The following is a 24,297-nucleotide window of genomic DNA, read 5'->3' as shown; positions in this document are numbered from 1 at the left end:
TTGCTCCCGGAGCACAGGTGTGACATGACATTAACGACATCCTCTTCTGAGGATATTCAGGGCATAAAAATATTGATGAAGAGAGCTCATAAAAAGGGGACGGCCCATTACCATATATATAATGTGAGGCTGTGGTGCTTTGCTTAAATTCCTAAAAGTTATTTGGTAACCTGGGGCCTGCTTCTTCCTTAACACAGTGAAGAAATAACTGTTGTCCGTCTCAGCACCCACAACATTGTCTGTACTCTCCCCTTAGTGCCATCAGAAACTGTTTCACAGTAGAGGCTTCAGTGACCTCCCCCCTTGCCTCCTGAAGTTACCTGGGATGGCCTTAAGTTGTCCATAGGCTTCTGATGCAGTTAACTGCCCTAGGCCACACACAGACTGTGTGCCATTAGAGCTGTAATTATCGCTGCTTACAGTGGTGTCCTAAAAATAGATAGCCCTGAGTATGTGACCCCTTACTAGGCTACCCATTGTGCTTTGGGACCTGTAAATAGCCCTCCACGAGCTCAGCTCAGCTACTGAGACTCCCTGGAGACACGATGGAGTCAAACCTCGGCCCTCTGGGATATCCTACCTGCAGGAGGGGGTGGCCTTCCCTGTCCTCAGTCCCTTGCCTGGTGCCATGGTTTTGAAGGACGTCACCCCTTTCCTAGAACCCCAGGCTCCCTGGGGAGCTCCTTAGGACTCCCTGAGTGAAAAGCAATGGGAATTCATGGACTTCAAGGACAAGTCACCTCGTTCATACACGATGGAGCTCAGGCAGAGTTGCTGCTTTTATCCCTTAATCGAGGCATCCTGATAAAAGATGGAACCCAAAGTTCCACATAGCTGACCAGACATCAGGCAGTCATCCTAGCACCGACCAGCAGTTGGCTTCATCAGCATGTGTTGACAGACTTTTGGACGATTCTCTTAAGAATTGCCCCTTGTGGTAAAAGAATTCTGGGAATCTCTTGCCTCACAGTTACCCACAATGTAAATCAAGGTAACACTTGTCTCCGCATGTACCAAGTCTGCAATACAAGGCCTCACAAGCACCCCTTATCCACATCGGAGCTGTAGACACTATGGAGAGTAAGCAGGGCACTCATTTCACTTCTCCAAATATACCATGCTGGGCTCTAGAAAAAGCCTTTCAACGGAAGAAGTTCTCCTCTCCTCCAAGTTTCAGGGTGCAGGCCTCAGACAGCATCACAATGGCTTCTTGAAATAGCTTCAAATCAGTTGAATGAAAGATGGCCTCTTCCGCTCATCAGGGATGAATATTAATGCATCTGTCTTCATCTTTTGTTTTTTCCTAATAGACTTTACTTTTCTTTACAGCAGTTTTAGGTTTGCCGAAGACTTGATCAGAAAGTAGAGAGACTTCCCACGTAACTGCTCTGCCTCCACACAGTTTGCTGTGTATTTTATATTGCTGTCGTACGTTTGTTACATTTGATGCACGAAAGTTCATAGTTTATATTAGTGTTGACTCTGTGTTGTACAATCTCTGGGGTTTGGCTAATGTGAAATGACATGTCTCCATCATTTCTGTATCCTATGGAACACTTGCACTGTCCTAAAAATCTCCTGTGCTCCCGTATTCCTTCACCCCTCCCTCTCACCCCAAATCCCTGGCAACCAGTGAGCTTTCAGTGTCTCATAGTTTTGTCCTTTCCAGAACTATGCTTGGAATCACACAGTGTGTAGCCGTGTCATATTGGCTGCCTTCACTTAGCAATTTGATTTTAAAGTTTTTCCATGTCTTTTTGGCTTGATAACCTCATTTCCTTTTTATCACTGAATAATATTTCATTATATGGATATTCCAGTGATTATTTTAGCGTTCACCATTTCAGTTCATTTGGGGAAAGACGAAGGAGCGTGATTGCTGGATTGTATGGTAAAAATAGGTTCAGTTTTTAAGAAACTGCCCATCTTTCAAAGTAGGCATACCACTTTCCATCTCCACCGGCGATGAATCAGGGTTCCTTTTGCTCCACATCTTTGCCATTGTTTGTTGCTGTCAATGTTTTGAATTTTAGCCATTGTAATAAGTGACTAATAGTATCTCATTCTTCTTTTATTATTTGTTCCTTTTTTTCTATTTTTTTTTATTGAGTTAATGATAGGTTACAATGTGAAATTTCAGTTGTACATTAATGTTTGTCAGTCATGTTGTAGGTGCACCACTTCACCCTTTGTGCCCACCCCCCACCCCACCTTTCCCCTGGTATCCACTAAACTGTTCTTAGTCCATAATTTTAAATTCCTCATATGAGTGGAGTCATACACAGATTATCCTTCTCTCACTGGCTGATTTCACTTAACGTAATTCCCTCAAGGTCCATCCATGTTATTGCAAATGGAATGATTTTTCTTCTGTTTTACAGCTGAGTAGTATTCCATTGTATATATGTACCACATCTTCTTTATCCATTCATCTGTTGATGGGCACTTAGGTTGCTTCCATGTCTTGGCTATTGTAAATAATGCTGCAATGAACATTGGGTGCATAGGACTTTTGGGATTGCTGACTTCAAGCTCTTTGGATAAATACCCAGTAGTGGGATGGCTGGATCGTATGGTAGTTCTATTTTTAATTTTTTGAGGAATCTCCATACTGTTTTCCGTAATGGCTGCACCAGTTTGCATTCCCACCTGCAGTGTATGAGGGTTCCTTTTTCTCCACAACCTCTCCAACATTTGTTACTATTAGTTTTAGATATTTTTGTCATTCTAACGGGTGTAAGGTGATATCTTAGTGTAGTTTTGATTTGCATTTCCCTGATGATCAGCGATGATGAGCATCTTTTCATGTGCCTATTGGCCATCCGTATATCTTCTTTGGAGAAATGTCTGTTCATGTCTCCAGCCCATTTTTTGATTGGGTTGTTTGATGTTTTGTTGTTGAGTTGCGAGAGTTCTTTATATATTATGGATATTAAGCCTTTGTCAGATATATGACTTGCAAATATTTTTTCCCAGTTAGTGGGTTGTTTTTTCGTTTCAATCCTGTTTTCATTTGCCTTGAAGAAGCTCTTTAGTCTGATGAAGTCCCATTTGTTTATTCTTTCTATTGTTTCCCTTCTCTGAGAAGGCATGGTATCCGAAAAGATGCTTTTAATACTGATGTCAAAGAGTGTACTGCCTACGTTTTCTTCCAGAAGCTTTATGGTTTCAGGTCTCAACTTTAGGTCTTTGATCCATTTTGAGTTTATTTTGGTGAATGGTGAAAAAGAATGGTCAATTTTCATTCTTTTACATGTGGCTTTCCAGTTTTCCCAGCACCATTTCTTGAAAAGATTTTCTTTTCTCCATTGTATGCCCTCAGCTCCTTTGTCGAAGATTAGTTGTCCATAGATGTGTGGTTTTATTTCTGGGCTTTCAATTCTGTTCCATTGATCTGTGCACCTGTTTTTGTACCAGTACCATGCTGTTTTGATTACTGTAGCTTTGTAGTATGTTTTGAAGTCAGGGATTGTGATGCCTCCCGTTTTGTTCTTTTTTGTCAGGATTGCTTTAGAAATTCGGGGTCTTTTGTTGCCCCATATGAATTTTAGGATTCTTTGTTCTAATTCTGTAAAGAATGTCATTTGGATTCTGATTGGGATGGCGTTGAATCTGTAGATTGCTTTAGGTAGAACGGACATTTTAACTATGTTTATTCTTCCAATCCACGTACATGGAATGTCTTTCCATCTCTTTCTGTTGTCATCCAATTCTCTCAGAAAGGCCTTGTAGTTTTCATTATATAGGTCCTTCATTTCCTTAGTTAAATTTACCCCAAGGTATTTTATTCTTTTTGTTGCGATTGTGAATGGTATTGTGTTCTTGAGTTCTTTTTCTGTGGGTTCATTACTGGAGAATAGAAAAGCTACTGATTTATGCAAATTGATTTTATACTCTGCAACTTTGCTGTAGTTGTTGATTACTTCTAAGAGTTTTCCAATGGATTCTTTGGGGTTTTCTATATATAAGATCATGTCGTCTGCAAACAGAGTTTCACTTCTTCCCTCCCTATTTGGATTCCTTTTATTCCTTTTTCTTGCCTGATCGCTCTGGCCAGGGCCTCCAGTACTATGTTAAATAAGAGTGGTGATAGAGGGCATCCTTGTCTCATTCCTGTTTTCAGGGGGATGGGGTTCAGTTTTTGCCCATTGAGTATGATGTTGGCTAGGGGTTTGTCATATATGGCCTTTATTATGTTGAGGTAATTTCCTTCTATGCCCGTTTTCTTCAGAGTTTTTATCATAAATGGCTGTTGGATCTTGTCAAATGCCTTCTCTGCATCTATTGAGATGATCATGTGGTTTTTATTCCTCAGTTTGTTGATGTGGTGTATCATGTTGATTGGTTTGTGGATGTTGAACCATCCCTGTGTCCCTGGTATGAATCCCACCTGATCATGATGTATGATCCTTTTGATGAATTGCTGAATTCTGGTTGCCAAAATTTTGTTTAGAACTTTTGCCTCTATGTTCATCAGTGATATTGGCCTGTAGTTCTCTTTTTTTGTGGTGTCCTTGTCAGGTTTTGGTATCAGCGTGATGTTGGCCTCATAGAACGTGTTAGAAAGTGTTCCATCTTCCCTAATTTTTTGGAATAGCTTGAAAAGGATAGGTATTAAATCCTCTCTGAAAGTTTGGTAGAATTCCCCAGGAAGGCCATCTGGTCCTGGGGTTTTATTCTTTGGGATGTTTTTGATTACTGTTTCAATCTCTTTCCTTGTGATTGGTCTGTTCAAATTGTCTGCCTCTTCTTGAGTGACCTTTGGGAGATTGTAGGAGTCCAAGAATTTATCCATTTCCTCTAGGTTATCCATTCTGTTGGCATATAGTTTTTTGTAGTATTCTCTTATAATCCGTTGTATTTCTGCAGAGTCTGTTGTTATTTCTCCTCGCTCATTTCTGATTTTGTTTGAGCTTTCTCCCTTTTTTTCTTTGTAAGTCTGGCTAGTGGTTTGTCAATTTTATTTATCTTCTTAAAAAACCAGCTCTTTGTTTCATTGATCTTTTCTACTGTCTTTTTCGTTTCAATAGTATTTATTTCTGCTCTGATTTTTATTATTTCTCTCCTTCTGCTGACTTTGGGCTTCATTTGTTCTTTTTTCTCTAGTTCAGTTAGGTGTGCTTTAAGGTTGCTTATTTGGGATTTTTCTTGTTTGTTAAGATGTGCCTGTATTGCGATGAATTTTCCTCTTAATACAGCTTTTGCTGTATCCCATATGAGTTGGTATGGCATGTTATCATTTTCATTTGTTTCCAGGTATTTTTTTTATTTCTTATTTAATTTCTTCAGTGATCCATTGCTTGTTCAGTAGTGTGTTTAGTCTCCACATCTTTGTGCCTTTCTCAGCTTTTTTATTGTAATTAATTTCTAGCCTTACAGCACTATGATCAGAGAAGATGCTTGTTATTATTTCAGTTTTTTTAAGTTTGTAGAGGCTTGCCTTGTTTCCCAACATATGGTCTATCCTTGAGAATGTTCCATGTGTATTCAGCTCCTTCAGGGTGAAGTGATCTATATATGTCTATTAAGTCCAATTGTTTTAGTTTTTCATTTAGCTCCACTATTTCCTTGTTGATTTTCTGTCTGGATGATCTGTCCATTGATGTGAGTGGGGTGTTGAGGTCCCCTACTATTATTGTGTTGTTTTTAACATCTTCCTTTAGGTCTGTTAATAGTTGCTTTATGAATCTTGGTGCTCCTGTGTTGGGTGCATAGATATTTATAAGCGTTATTTCTTCTTGATGAAGTGTCCCTTTGATCATTATATATTGTCCCTCTGTGTCTCTCTTTACCTGTCTTATTTTGAAATCAACTTGGTCTGATATAAGAATTGCAACACCTGCCTTTTTTTTCCTTGCTATTTGCTTGAAGTATTGTCCTCCACCCCTTCACCCTGAGTCTGTGTTTGTCCTTGGGGCTGAGGTGTGTTTCCTGGAGGCAACAAATTGTTGGATCTTGTTCTTTAATCCATTTTGCCACTCTGTGTCTTTTTATTGGAGAGTTCAATCCGTTTACATTGAGGGTGAGTATTGATGCATGAGGGCTTAATGCTGTCATTCCGTCACTCGTTTTCTGGTTGTCCTGCGTTTCCTTTGTTTCTCGTCCTGTGTGTTTTAGCCTACCCATTGACTTCTGCAATTTCTTATGCTGGGTTTCTTAGATTTTTCTTATTTATGATTTGTGACTCTGTTCTCTACTTTATTTATGATGGTGAGATTATGTAATCAATTCTTTCCAAGTAGGCATTTGTTAGTAATTTTGGTGCCAAAATCTGTGAATTAAAAGTCAGATTGCCACATCACAGAGCAAACAAATATAGTGAAATTATGTTCTTCCCTAAACTTAATTCTTTACATTTTTGTCATCAAATATATTTGGAAAAGAACATACAAAATGTTTTCTTGGAAGACTTAGTAAAAATAACAGTGTAAATATCTTTGTAATCATCATGGTTTGTAAGTGGGCCTTGGGCAGTGGTGAGTCTCCTGATGTCCCTGTTCCTGACTCATCTCCAGCCTGCCTCCTAGGGGATCTCCGTCTTGACTTTAGTTATTCGTCATGCCTTTACCAGCTATTCTTTTCACTAAGCAGTGTTCTTTTAATTCTGCCTTCTTTGACCTTTCAATAAGTGAGTGTTAATGAAATTGCATTCGGAAGGTTTTTTGGTTGGTTCTTTGCAACAGTGTGTTCCACACATGCTAGTATCTGAGGCCAGGGACCGTGCAACGTACTCAGCTGTTCAGTGGTTAGGGTGTTTGGGCTTTTTCAAGTTTAATTTTTACTCTTGTTACAAATAACAGCTCCTGGGCCTGACCCGGTGGCCGAGTGATTAAGTTTGCACTCTGTTTCGGAGGCCCAGGCTTTCGTAGGTTCAGATCCTGGGCATGGACGTGGCACCACTCATTAGGCCATGCTGAGGCAGCATCCCACGTGCCCGTGCCACAACTAGAAGAACCCACAACTAAAATATACAACTATGTACTGGGGGATTTGGGGAGAAAAAGCAGGGGGAAAAAAAAAGATTGGCAATAGTTGTTAGCTCAGGGCTAATCTTTAAAAAAAATACACAACTATGTACCGGGGGGCTTTGGGAGAAAAAGGAAAAATATAATCTTTAAAAATAAATAAAATTTAAAAATATAAGTAAAAATACAGCTCCTATCATTCCTGTATCACTCTCTCAGTTCAAATACACAATAAGTTCTCTGGATGTTGGAGGAAAATTGTTAAGCTGTAGATCGAGATCAAGTTGAAATTTACAGGAAATGGTAATGGAATGTATCATTTTGACGCTTCCTCCATTCGTGCCTAATTTATGCATTTGTTGACTACGGTTATCAACACTTGGGATTGTTAAATTGATTTTTGTCCTAATCAGTGTGAAATGTAATCTGCTTGACATTTTGCTTATTTCCTTATTACCAAGAAGGTGGACATTTTTCATATGTGGTCTTTCATCTCCTGTAAAATATGTTTTGGTTCTTCTGCCATTTGTTAGCTGTGTGTGTAGTCTTAGTCTGCACACTAGCCCTTTAATATTGCAGATATTTTTCTTCCACCTTGTTATTTGTCTTTATATATAAATATATACATAGTTTCAATATGTGTGAATTGGTCAGTCTCTTGCTTTAGGGCTTGCTCTTTTTTTACATGAGAAAATTCTCCCTGTTTTTGGATGAATGAAGCATTTACCTGTGACTTCTAAAAGTGTCCTAGTTTCACCTTTCACATTTAAATCTACAATGAATTGGCTATTGTCCATGGAATAGATGTGAATACGATGCATTTTTCCACTTAGGTAAGTTTGTCCCTGCCCTGCATTGAGGTATTCATGACATTTGCTCTGACCTTGACCAACTTTCCACATTAGTTACCGGCACATGGAAGACGCTTTTCCTTTCTGTTGGTCTGTTTGTTTTCCTCTCTGCTAATACTGTGCTGTCTGGAATACTATAGTTTGAAGATCTTGATTATATTAGGCAAGCCGCCACTTTGTTCTTCAGAAGACTTTGACCATTTTTTGATATTTGTTCCTCCTATTAGATTTGGAGGAGTAGTTTGTTTTGTTTTTCCCTTCTTCTCCCCAAAGCCCCCCCAGTACATAGTTGTGTATTCTAGTTGTAGGTCCTTCTGGTCGTGCTGTGTGGGATGCCACCTCAGCATGGCCTGATGAGCGGTGACATGTCTGTGCCCAGGAGCTGAACCAGCAAAACCCTAGGCGGCCGAAGCAGAGCGCGAACTTAACTGCTCAGTCTCAGTGTGGCCCCTGGAGGAACAGTTTTTGTTGACTCCTAAACAGCTCATTTGGGGGATTGATAGGATTTTATGAAGATATATTTTGGGAGAGGTAACATCATGGTGACATGGAGTTCTTTCTAAGAACATGTGCCATATTTTCACTTATTTTATTCTCCTTTGATGTTATCCAATAAAAATTTTAAAATTTTTCCATTAGGTTGATCAAATAATTACTCATTAGTCTTGTTTAGTGCCTAATTAAATTTCTTCTGGAGGAAACCACAAGCAGGCTTCCAGACGTCCTCTCCTAGTGTGCTAACATAGGATGGGCTCAGTCCCTCTAAGCTACAAGTGGTGAAAACACACGTGAAATATTGTCTTCCAGGGAAGCTTGTAAGAGACTCAGTGCCCGGAGTGGTTGGGGGCACAGATCATACAGGCACCCTCTGCCAAGCATGACCAAAGTTTAGATTCTCAAAATAAAAACAAGAAAACATGTGTACCATTTTCTTTGTGTAAACAGTTTAGGCACACTGAGTCACTCTTTATCAGTTAGGTTGGTCGGGTCCCTCATAAATCCCCTTCCCAAATACCAACGAAGGACAAACATTGTGAGCAGGCATTCCTAAGGATCAGCAGTCTCAGGCCTGCTTGTGTTCACTCTCTTCTGCACGGTAGGTAGTAGGACATTGTTATTAGCAAGCGCTACAGATCCACTGTAGAAAGAGTAATTAGAGCCACGCCAAGCAGCTCACTGTACTCTATGGGCCCGCCAAGAAGTCAGGATTTCCTGTTTCGTTCATTAACCAAATGAGTCAACTCCACCATTGGAATTACTTTGTGGAAGCCTTTTCTCTATCCCCTACATGTGGACATCAGTGGGTTAATTATCTTTTTCAGAGTCTAGCATGTAGGGGAATTAGGTGGCTGAGGGATTCCTATGCCCAGAGGTTGGGCTGTCGTGTCCCTGTGCACCACACAAGGGCACAGAAATGAGAGAAGTGGGAGTTGGCCACTAGAGTGGCTGGTTGAGAAGCACTGCCTCCTGAAATTGGAGAAGGAAAGTTTTATGTTCTTTTAGAGGAAACTGCTGCTGAACCCTTTATGTGTTTCATGTGATGGGAACCTTCACCATCAAACCATTGTGGCCTTCAGTGAACTCACTTGCAAACTGCAACTCTTATCTGGTTCCTCAAGGTCAGCAAGGCCCAGGGTCCACCGTTAACAGTTTTGCTGGAAGCTCTGTGGCTTTTTATCATCTCAGTATATGTGTGCATATATGCTAAACATCAGTGAGAAGCAGCTCTGATGCCCATGGGTATAGAGACTTTTGTGGAGGTCTGAGTTGTCATGCCTTTTTTCCCATGCCTGAACTCTTTTTTATGGTAATCTAATTTTTATTTACTTATAAATCATTAGTTATTTCTTCTTTCTTTCTTGAGATGACATTATGTAAATTTTAGATATACATCATATTTCAGCTTTTATATAGACTACATCTTGTTCACCACCAAAAGTCTAATTGCCATCCATCACCATACAGATTTGCCCCCTTACCCCTTTCAGCCTCCCTCATCCCCCTTTCTAACTTCTGAATAGCTTCCTGGCCTTATGAAATGGGACAGAGATAAAAAGGAATAACTGAATCTGTGACATATATTTTTATGGACAAGTTAAAATTAATAGTTCTCCACAAGAATATTTTCATTCAGCCAACTGCATGACTACTTCTGATGGAGTACTTCAGGGTAATGTGGCCAGCTGGTCCTAGTTATAAGTTGGATTTCCACAGGCCTCCTGGCGTCTCATGTTTGGTGATGGGAATAGAAGAGAAAGCTTCCAGTTCTTCACTGTGTTTTGTTCATTAGCACTTCATGCATTGTAGAGTGCTGTGCTGCATGGTATGGTGGGTAATAAGGAAGGAGGTGGAAGAGTTTTTCTCACAAGGAATTGATGGTCTTAAAATGGAAATATTTTTTTCATTTCTATAGCAATTCTCTCATTCCTCCCACTTGCTCTGGACCCTACCATTACAGAATAAGATTTGAAGTGATCATAGTAAAAATGTAATTTCCACATGTTCATGCTGCTATTAAATTTATGAGTAAATGATTATATAGAGTAAGAACTCTGGTGACCAAATCATAGAATACGTATTTTGAGATCACAGAATGATATGTGAACTTCTTATGAATTGTCTGTAGAGTCCCAGTACTGTCAGTCTCACCCATCTTCCTGTGTACGGATGTGGTATGTTTTAGGACTCAGTGGTCTTTGAGGATGTGGCTGTGAACTTCACCCTGGAGGAGTGGGCTTTACTGGATCCTTCACAGAAGAAGCTCTACAGAGATGTGATGCGGGAAACCTTAAAGAACCTGGCCTCAGTAGGTGAGGACGAAAACTTCCCTTCACTTAGCAAATGTTTCTTGCCTGTCAGCATTATTCTGTGATTTGGAATGAGAAAAGGCAACACTTTGGTAAATAAATCAGGCATGGTCAGAGCTCCTTATGGAACTGTAATATAATTCTTCTGTAATTTACTGATTTTTCTGCGTCTGCATTTTAGGGAAAAAATGGGAAGACTGTAATTTGGAAGATCAGTATAAAAACCAGGGAAGAACACTGAGGTGAGTTGCATGCAAAATGGAAAGCAGTGTCACACAAGGGGATCTTCACATGTCATGAAAATTTGAAAACAAGCATGCACAAAACAGCCCAGCATGAAATTTATTCATTTTTAGAAAATTTTTACCAAAAACATTTTTTGTGGTTTTTTGGCTTTTTTTTTTTTTTGGCGGGGAAAGATTCACCCTGAGCTAACATCTGTTGCCAGTCTTCCTCTTTCCTTTTTTTTGCCCCCTTCCCCAAGCCCCAGTGTATAGTTTTATGTCATAGTTGTAAGTCCTTCTAGTTCTTCAATGTGGTATGCTTCCATGACTGGGAAACAAACCCAGGCCACCAAAGTGGTGAGAGCGCCAAACTTTAACCACTAGGCCATCAGGGCTGGCTCAGATATTTCCTAATTGTAACTGATGTTCAATGTTTCCAAACTAGTTCACTTGGAAACAGTATCAGAAACTCCATGTATAGAATATCACTGTTTTGATAAAACCTTGCAGCACAGGCAGTATATTCACTTTCAAACAATTCAGACAGGGCAGAAAACCTACACTTTCTCTAGAAATGCTAAAAATAGAATTCTGATATGTGCTAATAAATATAAAATCATTAATAAGGTACTCCTGATTTTTTTTTTTTACAGGAGTCGTATGGTAAGGAGACCCTGCGAAAGTAAAGAGGGTAGTCAATGTGGAGAAAACATAAGCCATATTTCGAATCTCAATCTAAACAAGAAAACGTCTACCAAAGTAAAAACATGGGAGTGCAGTGCTTGTGGGAAAGTCTTCATGAGTCACTCATCCCTTAAGAGGCACATGAGATGTCACACTGCGCCCAAACCATACAAGTATCAGGAATATGGAAAGAAGCCGTATAAATGTAAGCAGTGTGGGAAAGCCTTCAGTTATCTCCAGCCTTATCAAAAACACGAAAGAAATCACAGTGTGGAGAAAACCTATAAATGTAAGGAATGTGGGAAATCCTTTAGATATCGCCAGTCTGTTCGCAAACATGAGCGGACTCACACTGGAGAGAAACCCTATCAGTGTAAACAATGTGGAAAAGCCTTTAGATATCATCAAACCTTTCAAACACATGAGAGGACTCACACAGGAGAGAAACCCTATGAATGTAAACAGTGCGGTAAAGCCCTCAGTTGTCCCAGTTCCTTTCGAAGTCATGAAAGGACTCACACTGGAGAAAAACCTTATGAATGTAAAAAGTGTAGTAAAGCCTTCAGTTGTCCCAGTTCTCTTCGAAAACATGAAAGAACTCATACTGGAGAGAAACCCTATGACTGCAAGGAATGTGGGAAAGCCTTCATTTCTCTTGGAAGCTTTCAGAGACACATGATAACACATACTGGAGTTGGACCATATAAATGTAAGGAATGTGGGAAAGCGTTCAATTGTCCAAGTTCATATAGAATACATGAAAGGTCTCACACTGGAGAAAAACCCTATGAATGCAAACAGTGTGGGAGAGCCTTCAGTTGTTCCAGTTCCTTTCGAACACATGAAAGAACTCACACTGGAGAGAAACCCTATCAATGTAAGGAATGTGGAAAAGCGTTCCACTGGCTCACCACTTTTCAAGTCCATGTGAGAACTCACACTGGAGAGAAACCCTATATATGTAAGCAATGTGGTAAAGCCCTCAGTTGTCCCACTTCCTTTCGAAGACATGAAAGAACTCACAGTGCAGAGAAACCCTATGAATGTAAACAATGTGGGAAAACCTTCAGTTCTGCTCTAGGCTTGCAGATACATGAAAGAACTCACACTGGAGAGAAACCCTATAAATGTGAGGAATGTGGGAAAGCATTCGTTTCTCTCACAAGCTTTCGAAGACACATGATGACACACACGGGAGATGGACCTTATAAATGTAAGGAATGTGGTAAAGCCTTCAATTGTCCCAGTTCATTTCGAATACACGAAAGGACTCACACTGGAGAGAAACCTTATGAATGTAAAATATGTGGTAAAGCCTTCAGTTGTTCCAGTTATGTTCAAGTACATGAAAGAACTCACACTGGAGAGAAACCCTATGAATGTAAGGAATGTGGAAAAGCCTTCATTTATCGCACAACCTTTAGAGGACACATGAGAGTGCACACTGGAGAGAAACCGTATAAGTGTAAAGACTGTGGGAAAGCCTTCAGTCGACCAAGTTCATTTAGAAGCCATGAAAGAATTCACACTGGAGAGAAGCTTCTTGAATGTAAGCATTGTGGGAAAGCTTTCAATTGGCCCACATCCTTACATAAACATGTCATGAGAATGCACACTGGATAGATAAATTATAACTGATAAATACAGGAAAGTTTTCAATCTTAACAAATATATTCAAAATCATGTGAAAACTCCACTGGAGAGAAATGCTATAAGATGTAAGTAATATGGAAAAGCCTGATGCAAATTAATTTGCATATAATACTCCAGAGAATTCACAACATAAAAGAAATGTTTTTAAAGTTAAAAATATATTTATCAGTGGCTCATTCTGAAACTCAGTCCCTGGACTGTGGATTCTACTTGTTACTTTTGCAGATGAACATTGAGTTGAGACAATTCTGTAAGTATTCTTTAAGCAATAGTATATAAGCTTAGTAGATAGTGTTTTTCCTTAAATCAGCTCATAAAATTTTTGTCTTTCTGTTCTGAAGTCTGTTGGATCCATGGGTGAACTGAAATACAATTGTAATATGCCAATAGAGTTAATGTTTATATAATTTTTAAATTGTTCTGCAAGTTAAGGGCCACAGAATCAAATGACAGTTTGGTATTTGTTGGGATTTTCCTATTGGCCTCATCTTGCAGATACTGGATACTCCTTACCCATTATAAATATTCTTCCTTTCTTATGGGAAAAACTTTTTGTTGGAAGAGCTTTCTTCCATTTTCCTTGATTGATAAATAGTTGGCATAAATTTCTAAGTGTGCAAAGTTTTCATAGAGCATAATCTCACTTGAATTACTATTTACATCATTTTCCCTCCACTCTTCGTCATTTTTCTGACTGTGATTTGGATAATAGACTTTACATTAAGAAAAGAGATCTTTATTGACATCAACTTCAAACTTAGGAAGCAACCCTAAAATGTTTATAAGGCTAATTACTTTAGATTTAAATTCATAGCTACAGTATCTTTGCACCAAAGCAACACTTTTTTACCCATCAGTGCATTAAAATCCTGCTACATTACTCTGATGTCACCATTTAGAGTATCTTTTTCCCATAATACAATTAGAGTGATTATGTGATAGCCCTAAAGTCAACTGTGCTATTATTGTCCCTCCAATAACATTCAGCTCTTGCTCTGTGACTGTCCCGGACACCAGAAATACAACAGCGAACATGAGCGATGTGGTCACTGCTCTCAGTGCTTCAAGTGTGTGAGATGAAATAGAATTGTCACTTTTCTAGTTGCCTTCCTAAGTGTTTACATTTAAACTGTCATTCATTTTTGTATTGACATATGTGATAGACCAATAAGCCTTTATATTTGCCAAGAAAGAAAATAAACATGTAATGAGACATTAAAATGTAGAATTGGAGAGGTCTCTCCTGGAATGTTGTGTCAACATGGTGATGTGACCCACATTTTCTAGAGCCTGTTCTTTATCTGGCTCACTGTTAGAATTCACTGGTAGCTTCACTTGTGTGACTTTTGAAAGGCAGTGAAGGCCTTAGTCTTTGAACCACAGTGCAGAGACAGATGCACAGGAGTTTCACACACCTTCTTTCAGCCCATTTTCCAGATTCTTTGCCCTGCCAATCAAGGGTGTCCTCATACCACCACCAACTATGTGACTTGTTTTCTCAGAGCTGTAGGTTTCTACAGACAGCTGCACAAGATCCACAGCAAGATCTGACACAGGTTGGATTTTCCTGCAAGCCCTCATGTGTCCACCAGGCAACAAATGTAGACTGTGGTGGTTGAGAATGTTCTCTGGAACTGTATGCCCCTTTCTCTAGACTGTATTTGTATAAGGTCTGATTTGTATAGTAAACATCTCGTTCTGTTAATCCTGTAGTGACTGTGTATTCTTGGCTCTGCCCAGACAGCTGCAGTGGTGCCGTCAGAGGAGCCACATGGGCGTCTGTTCTCCGCTGCCCTGTGCAGCGACTGCTCTGACCCAGTCCCTCCATGTGAGAATTAGCACCTTTCTCCTATCGGGCAGATTGTGGGTGTTTCCGATTACTCAGAGCCAAACATGATTCCTCAGCACATTTTTAGTTGTTTGATTGTATGTGATGTAAAAAACAATGTTCGATTTTTTGTCAAACGAATGCTTCTGTAGGTGTATACTTAGAAATGTTTTATTGATTGTTCTGGACAACTTGTATACTAACAAATACTATCTTTCCCACTTCCCAATAGGGTAAATTAAAACATCCCTTGCAATTGTAGATATTTAGGTCAACTTTGTGATTTTTGTCGTTAATCATTATACATTTTGAATCAGTATTACCATGTGGTATTTTTTCCTCAGGCAAGTTTTATTTTTTATTCTATGGTTTAATTTTTATTGAAACTAATTTCCATTTGTTCTTAATTAAAAACTTAAATCATTGTTTTGTTAGTGCCTTCTTGCCAAAAACCAGGATCACACTCATATTCAAAGAGAGGGGTGTAATGAATCATTGTAATAAAGATGATCACAAACTATAAATGATAATGGGCTGGATCAGTGAGAGGGTACCCAGCAGGTCTTCCTACATAATTTATTTTAGGCTTATGTTAGGTGCTGAGGCTGGGATCCAAGGAAGCAGAATGTCTCTATGTATTGTATACTGTGAAGAGGTGAACTTAATTCTATCTTTGGTAATGTAATAGTTCTTATCTAAACACCGAAATATTTTCTGTTGTATATGGGGACACTGTTTTCTGTAAAGTACCTCAGTTAAAATATATAAAGTCACTTGCTCCTTAGCAAATTTTGTAATACTTTTTTTTTTTTCTCTCCCCAGAGCCCTGGTACATAGCTGCATATCCTAGTTGTAGGTCATTCTAGTTCTGTGCGGGATGCTGCGTCAGCGTGGCTTGATGAGTGGTGTAGGTCCGCACCCAGGATCCAAACCGGTAGCCCAGGGTTTCGCTGAAGCAGATGCAAGAACTTGGCCATGGGGCCAGCCTAAAACTATGCTCTTGATGCTAATTTTTCCACATTCCTCTTCTACCAGGCACTGTGCCCTCAAAATATACAAATTTTAGCACAAATAATCAAGGCATTATACACTCTGTAGAGGCATGAAACAAGTTCTTGCAGTCCTGATGCTTATATTTTTGTGGGAAGAGAGAAATGATTATAAACGGCACAAGTTCAGTTTATAAGATAGAAAATAGGGCTTTAAAGGGAAGTAAACAATGACATAAGGTAATAGGCTGGAAGTGTGTGTGTGTGTTTTCTCTGTGGAGGGTTGGGGCCTCAGTGAGTGAGGTGTCGTCATTGATCATTTTCATTTTCACCGTCTAATACATCTTAAACACTGTTGGAGGAACTGCTCAGGCGCAGATGTAAACACTGGGGAGCAATACAGACAGTCCCACATTCCTGGAATTAATGGTGATAGTTCCCCTTAAAGATAAAGGCATAGACGTGGTTGATCTTAATTTTTGCCATGATTAAATGGTTTACTGCATGTGGTAGTAATGCACAAGTTTGGACATGGGTTTTCTGAGACTTGAGAGTTTCCGTTTTCACTGTTTCTGGTGTGTATGTTCACATTTAACATTTGAAAAGACTTTAAATTGCCTTTTGTATTTTCATTATGATTTTGCTGGTACATGTTCTGAGTGACATGATATGTACCCCATGAAACCGTGGAGTTCTTTCACGTTTGAGGAAGGGTGCTGATCATCTGCACATTTGTAGCCCATCATGGGTTTCCTGTGAGGAGAGTGATATCTGTGCAAGATCAGTGTGATTTCCTGGATGAAACACCAAAAAGAGCTATGGATGTTTAGAGGATAATGATCCAAGGAATAATTGAAGTGAGCTATAGACAGACGCATAGTATCATTTCGAGTAATATCCTCATTTTCAGTGGAAAAGAAAGTATGTTTGACTTCCTCAAAATAGGAAGGTTTTTTTTGTTTGTTTTGGGGTTTTGTGGGGGGGTTGTGAGGAAGATTGGCCCTGAGCTAACGTCTGTGCCCATCTTTCTCTATTTTATGTGGGATGCCACCACAGCATGGCTTGATGAGCGGTGCAAGGTCCACACCCAGGATCCGAACCTGTAAACCCCAGGCCTCCAAAGTGGAGACCGTGAACTTAACCACTACACCACCAGGCTGGCCCTGGAACAAAATGGGAAGTTTTTAATACCTTTTGTAAGGAAAACTGGAAGCTTTTTGTTTCAATGATCCACAAAGTTACAAAGCCCGTTTTGCTGTTCATAGTTATTTCCATATTCTTAGACTTCCAGCATATAAGGGGTGGGGGAAATTATCAGCTTTGTGTTTTATTAAAGAGCAAAGGAAATCCAAACTTCCTCCATATTTTCAGTGCTAATTTATGTTTCTTTGCATGGTATAGATTACACGATTTCCTAGTTATTTCTCAGTTGTCCCATCGCTCCCCCAATCATTCCTCCCATCTTACAAATGAAAGTGGAGCACAGGGAGAACAGGGTCCTACCAGACTCCTATAGCTCACAGTGATGGAATCTCAGTTTTAAAGGCCTGGTGTGTGCCACCACCTCTGCTGGGCACTGTCAGAAGAACACTGCAAAGTTTGTGTCATTGTGCACTTTTACAAATATGGCACCAAAGCTTACAAACAGGGCCTATGTGGCAACGTGGTGTTCTATTTATGTTACATTCCAGAAAAGGCAGAGGCCAAAATAGGGACCTAGAACAGATCAGTACGAAGGGCACCACCAGAGTGCTGCTCTGGGGTGATGAAATGCTCCCCATCTTTTGGTGGTAGTACACATTTGTGAGAACGCATAGCTACCCTTAAAATAGTACGTCTATATGTCCAGAATAACAGAAAACAACAGAGACACGTCCACATGGTAAGAGAATGTTAAACTCTCTTAAACCTTGATTTTTACATGTGCAGCACTTCTTTTCACCATCTTGGGATCCTTCTGGAGAGAACTGGAGAGGAAGGACTCCATCTCCAACAGGCCTTTCATGCAATTTCATCTCAATTTAGGGAACACCCTCTAGGGCTGCACCTGCCCTCTGCCTGTACACATGACTGGAGAGAAGTGAGAGGACTCCCAGAATCTGTCCTTGACTTTAAATCAGATCCCTTGGTCAGATCTTTGGGAATGCTGGGGTCTGACACATAAAGGCATATCCCACAGTTCTTCTAAGAGGCACCTGCCCGGGAACAGCCTATTTCGTGGGCCCAAGCATGATGTTTTCCAGGGCCCTCTTGAGGCTATTTCTAGCTCTAAGTCTCCTCTGAAGCCTACTCTCTTCTGCTAGGTGAAAAGCATCTTTAGAAAGCCACATCTGTCCCACTCAAAAATTTCTCTGCAGTACCACCAGGTAGCTGTGAGCTGAGAGGGCAGAAGAAACAGTGGCAGGAATCATATTTGGGGACACATGCCCCTCAGCATCAGCAGTCCCCACTATCACAATTGTCAGCTCCACTTACAGATTACAGTGGTCCTCCCTTTTCCGCAAGGGATACGTTCTAAGGCTATGGATGCCCGAAACCGACAGAACTGAACCCTATCTGTACTGTTTTTTCCTATAAATACTTGAGATGCCACAACAAACTAGCACAAATTTCTTTTTCCTTCACAATTTCACAGAAGATTCGTTCTTAACCATAGATACTAGAAACCTCAGCATATGATTTTTTTCATTACTTATAAGTTGAGAACTTTTCATATTTTCACTTGAAGCACTTCATGGCTTCTCTTTGGCATATCCAAATGGCCAGCATCACTGTTCTTGCCCTTCGGGGCCATTTTTAAGTAAAATAAGGGTTACTTGAACACAAGCACTGTGCTACCACGACAGTCAAGCTGATAACCACGATGGCTGCTAAGTGACTAGCGGGCGGGTAGCATCTATGGTGTGGATACACTGGACAAAGGGAAGATTCATGTCCCAGGTGGGATGGAGCAAGATGGTTCAAGGTTTCATCATGCTACTCGGAACAGTGCACAATTTAAAACTTGCAGATTGTTTATTTCTGGAATTTTCCATTGTTTTCAGACCACAATTGGCCTCAGGTAACTGAACCCGTGGAAAGCAAAACCATAGATAAAGGGGGACTACTGTACTAACAAAATCGACTGACTCTGGATGAGGCAACAAATAACAGGCACTCCATCAGTCTCTCCCTCCCCGCAGCCCTATACCACAGAGGCTTCATTAGCTTTCTCTTCTGTCTCCCACAGTCTCTAACCACTCATGCTGGCCAATTGCCCAGAACATTCCAGTGCAAGAAACTATGCTCCTTAGCCTGGTGCTGTACACAGAACAGCCACCGCTGGTCACAGACTCAGCCCTTCTGGAGATGAGGACTCACAGGCCCTGAGCTGAAGACCTGCAGCCAGCTGCCCATTCTGCCTTGATCATGGAGGCAGCGCCCTTCAGGCTCATTTCACCTCAGAGGCCTCTTCATGGAAAAGACGATAGTACTTGCAGGGCAGAGCAAAATATGGGCCTTCTGGCATATTCCACCAACAGAAGGGTTTTCCCCATCCTCAGTTTGATGCAAGATTCTGGAGAAGGTCACCCTTTTCCTAGACCCATTGGCCCCTTGGGGAGCTTTTTGGGATCACGAGTGAGCAGGAGAGTTCATGTACTTTATGGCCAGTAGGCTACAAGTGCTCCTGAGGGAGTCCACTGGAGAGCTGCTGCTTTCTATCCCTAAAAAAGCCATCCCTGTTCACAGATAGGACCCAAGCATTCACATCGTTAGTCAAACTCCAGGCAACTATTCTAGCACTAGAGGATGTCCTGGCCAACACTCAAGCTCATTTGCACATTTTTTGCAGCATTTTAGGCCATTGCTAATGGTCTAGCTGTCTGGTCCCACCAATACCAACAAAAACAACTTCTTACCCAAGGGCACACCCTTAACAATAAAGAACTCATAATATCTTGCCTCACAGTTACCCAAATATAAATCAAGGTCACACAAATCTCTGCACCTATTAAACCTCAAACTTCAGAGGCTCATTTAAAAATGCTCAAGCTGATAAATTGACTCAAGTTTCTGGCACACATATCTACACCTCAGATCTGATGCTCTAACCTTGGCCCAGTGGGCCCATAAAATATGAAACCATTGAGAGGCTTCTGCCCTGACGGTCTAGACAGAATGCCAGGAAGCTCCTTCTGCCTTGGCCAGCTGCCTAATAAATGCACGTTATTCCACACTTGAAAAGAAATGCCACTGGCAATAAAATTGATGGGCTTACTTCCCAGATTGAGGGTGGGGTCCCTATAGCTGATGGCAAATAGGCTTTATGGGATCCTCCATCCCCTCTTCAGGGGCTACTCACTGTGCCAAGATCATCATAAATACTTGTACAAGTGTATATATTACTCGCCTATGCCACCAGGCATGCAATTTCAGAAGCCAAAATGCAAGAACTCACCAAGATACTACTTCTCGCCTTCAATGTCCTGGCATTTTTGTTGTGGTCAATTCATTTCTTAAAGTATGCAACAGTGGGCTCTTAAAAAATGGCGTACAGTGGAACTTTTACCTCTTACGACCCCAAGTTAAAGCCTTCATAGAATGCCAGAATGGCCTACTTATCCCAACCATGCTAACGTTACAAAATTGGTGCATGGTCTTCCATATTGTTCTTGCTCCTGTTAGAGGCATTAGACTCAACTCGCAGCCTTTAGTGCACATTACTTTGTTGTGATCATCAGGCTTACTGGCACCTTCGTAGTAGAGGCCTTCCTATCTCTGACGTTGTCAAGATGGTCACTCCCATGGGCTTTTGGTTTACTATAACAGTGCCCCACTAGCCACCACACTTACAGCCCATCCTGTGTACCCTGGGTGTCAATATTTCACTTTGGGAACCCACCTTCCAAACACCTTCTGGCCCATCTCAAATGTGCTATTTTCCTACTGATTACACTCCCTTGTCACTAGCACTGCCCTATGCACGATGTCATTCAACTCATATCACTGATGCCAATCAAATGTCCAAAACACTCTAAACACATGCAGCAGACAGCTAATATTTTAGATGCTTTCCATGAAGGAAATCTCTCCCTGGCAGCCATGGGAGCTGATGAATACTTGGTTTTGGACTATTTATTGGCCACCCAGGGAGAGTTCTGTTCCCTTAAAAAGAGGCTGATTGCTGCATGTGGGTAGACAACACTAGCAAGGTGCCACCAATAAGTCAACAAAACAACAAAATGGACAAATCTTTAGCTAGGTTGACCTAGAGAAAAAGGAAGAAGACTCAAATATGTTGAATCAGAAAGAAGGAGGGGGACATTATTTCAAACATTACAGAAATAAAGATTATAAAGGAATACAATGAACAATCATATGACAACAAATTGGAACACTTACATCAAATGGGAAAATTCCTAGAAAGACAAAACCTACCAAAACTAACTCAAGAAGAAAGAGAAATTCCCCAACACAAAGAAGAGATAATATCAACTGTTCACAAAAACTTGCAAAAAGATAGAAGAGGGACAACACTAAGGCCAATGTTTACTCTTATTCCAAAACCATACAAAAATATCACAAGAAATTTCAGACCAAATCTGAAATCTGTTACAGGTATATAGGCAAATATATCCTCAACAAACACGAGTAAAATTAATCCAGTGGCATATGAAAAGAATCATACATGGGGCTGGGTTGGTGGCACAGCAGTTAAGTGTGCACGTTCTGCTTCGTCAGCCCAGGGTTTGCTCGGATCCTGGGTGCGGACATGGCACCGCTTGGCACACCATGCTGTGGCAGGCGTCCCACATATAAAGTAGAGGAAGATGGGCATGGATGTTAGCTCAGGGCCAGCCTTCCTCAGCAAAAAGAGGAGGATTGGCAGCAGTTAGCTCAGAGCTAATCTTCCTCAAAAAAAAAAAAAAAAGAATTATACACCATGATCAAGTGGGACTTGTTCTACCTGCAAGGTTGGGTTAACATCCCAAAATCAATTAATGTAGTGCATCAGATCAATAGAGTAAAGAGTCAAATGGCACAATTATCTCAGTAGTCTCAGAGAAAGTATTTGGGGAAATCTAACACCATTTCATGATAAAAACGGGATCTGGAATAGAAGGAAATTTCCTCAAACTGATAATGAGCATCTATGAAAACCCATGTCTAATATTATATTTAATGGTGAAAGACTATATGCTCCCTCCCCTAAAAGATCAGAAATAATGTAAGGATGTCTGCTCTTGCTACTTCTACTCAACAACATATGGGAGGTTTTAGCCAAAACAATTAGACAAGAAAAGGAAATAAAATGCATGCAGATTGAATAGTAAGAAGTAACACTCTGTACTCACAGTTGACATATCTAGTATATAGAAAACCCTAAGGAATCCACTAAAAAAAGCCTTAGAATGCCTTTTAATAAAGTTCAGTAAGATTGTAGGAGAGAAGATCAATATAAAAAATCAACTGTATTTCTATAGGTTTGCAATAAAGTCCATATATAACAAACCTACAGCCAACATCATAGTCAATGGGGAAAAACTGAAGCCCATCCCTCTGAGAATAGGAACAAGACAAAGATGCTCACTATCACCACTCTTTTTTTTTTTTTGGAAGATTAGCCCTGAGCTAACATCTGCCGCCAATCCTCCTCTTTTTGCTGAGGAAGATTTCCCCTGAGCTAACATCCATCCCCATCTTCCTTCACTTTATATGTGGGACACCTGACACAGCATGGCTTGCCAAGCAGCACCATGTCCACACCCGGAATCTGAACTGGTGAACCCCAGGCCACCAAAGTGGAACATGCAAACTTAACCACTGTGCCACCGGGCCAGCACCTATCATCATTCTTATTCAACATATACTGGAGGTTTGGGCCAGGGCAATTAGGCAAGAGAAAGGAATAAAGGGAATCCAAATGGGGAGTGAAGAAGTGAAACTCTTTGTTTACAGATGGCATTATCTTATATAGAGAAAACCCTAAAGAATCCATTGGGAAACTATGAGAAATAATTAGCAACTACAGTAAAGCTGCAGGGTACAAAATCAACTTACAGGGGCTGGCCCGGTGGCACAGTACTTAAGTTCGTACCTTTTGCTTCAGCAGCCCGGGTTTCACCAGTTGGGCTCTGAGTGCGGACCTATGCACCACTAGTCAAGCCATGCTGTGGCAGGCATCCCACATATAAAGCAGAGGAAGATCGGCATGGATGTTAGCTCAGGGCCAGTCTCCCTCAGCAAAAAGAGGAGGATTGGCAGCAGATGTTAGCTCAGAGCTAATCTTCCTCAAAAAAAAAAAATCAACTTACAAAACTCAGTTGCATTTCTATACTCTAATAAAGAACTTACAGAAAGAGAACTCAAGAATACAATTCCATTCACAATTGCAACAAAAAGAATAAAATATCAGGGAATAAATTTAACCAAGGAGGTGAAGGACTTAGATAATGAAAACTACAAGACATTATTGAAAGAAATAGATGATGACGTAAAGAGATTCCGTGCACATGGATTGGAAGAATAAACATAGTTATGAGTGATGTCCGCAGCATGGCAGAGTGAACTTGCCCGGGACTCTCTCTCCTCCAACATACAACAAAAAGTAGCAACCATATTCCAACAGAAAATACCCTTACAGCACAAAAGTCCTTGGAGAGACACACAGCCACATGATGGAGGGCGGAGAGGCTGGAGCCCCCCTTGGAGGAGCTGGAACGGGGTAAGAGAGAACTTTGTTCCCTCCCCTAAAGACTGGGATCACTGCCATGGGTTAGGGAAGGAGTCGGGGAGGGGTTGCGTGTCCACAGGATCACCCACAACTCCCTAGGGCCCTTGCACCCTAGAGGGAAGTCCTCTAACAGGCAAAAGCTTTCATGTGGGATTACCTCATCAAGCCAAGACCCCAGGAGACCAGATAGCAAGAGCTGATTGGGAAACTGGGGACTGCCACGCTAGAGAAAATGCCCGCTCCACCCTCACTGGGCTGTGCCATCTCAGCTGAAGGCAGAGAGCTCAGAATATGCGACTCTCGACCCCCACCCAGTGGCGATAGGCTGTAATTGCAACCAAATAATAGAATGAGAAAGTCCCTACCTTCCAACATCAGGCACTACATCAAATTTCCACACCAGAGAGAAAACGATGAAGTACCCAGAATTCAGTCCTGAGGAGAGAGAACTATGTAAACTAAACAACAATGAATTCAAAATAGCTATCAAAAAACTCAGTGGGGTAAAAGAGAATATAGAGAAATAATTCAACAAGTTCAGGAGCTACTTCACAAAAGAGATTGAAACTATAAAGAAGAGTC

The 24,297-nt window shown here is 40.7% G+C and overlaps 1 protein-coding gene across 5 annotated transcripts in view; it reads left to right on the top strand.

The window, feature by feature from the left end:
* LOC100064480 (zinc finger protein 791) overlaps positions 1 to 15,440 on the top strand; it is a 62,221-nt gene extending 46,781 nt beyond the window's left edge. For all 5 annotated transcript variants that reach the window (XM_023645335.2, XM_014741467.3, XM_023645336.2 and 2 more), the window contains 3 exons: positions 10,500 to 10,626; positions 10,805 to 10,865; positions 11,501 to 15,440. In XM_023645335.2, coding sequence (XP_023501103.1) covers positions 10,500 to 10,626; positions 10,805 to 10,865; positions 11,501 to 13,154 — 1,842 coding nt within the window. In that variant the 3' untranslated portion in view covers positions 13,155 to 15,440. The remainder of the gene's footprint in view (positions 1 to 10,499; positions 10,627 to 10,804; positions 10,866 to 11,500) is intronic.
* Positions 15,441 to 24,297: the final 8,857 nt, after the last annotated feature.

This window comes from Equus caballus, chromosome 7 (assembly GCF_041296265.1).
Source record: "Equus caballus isolate H_3958 breed thoroughbred chromosome 7, TB-T2T, whole genome shotgun sequence".
NCBI classification, from domain to species: domain Eukaryota; kingdom Metazoa; phylum Chordata; class Mammalia; order Perissodactyla; family Equidae; genus Equus; species Equus caballus.
Note: the sequence above shows the minus strand (reverse complement) of the source record. Positions and strands in the feature narration are given on the sequence as shown.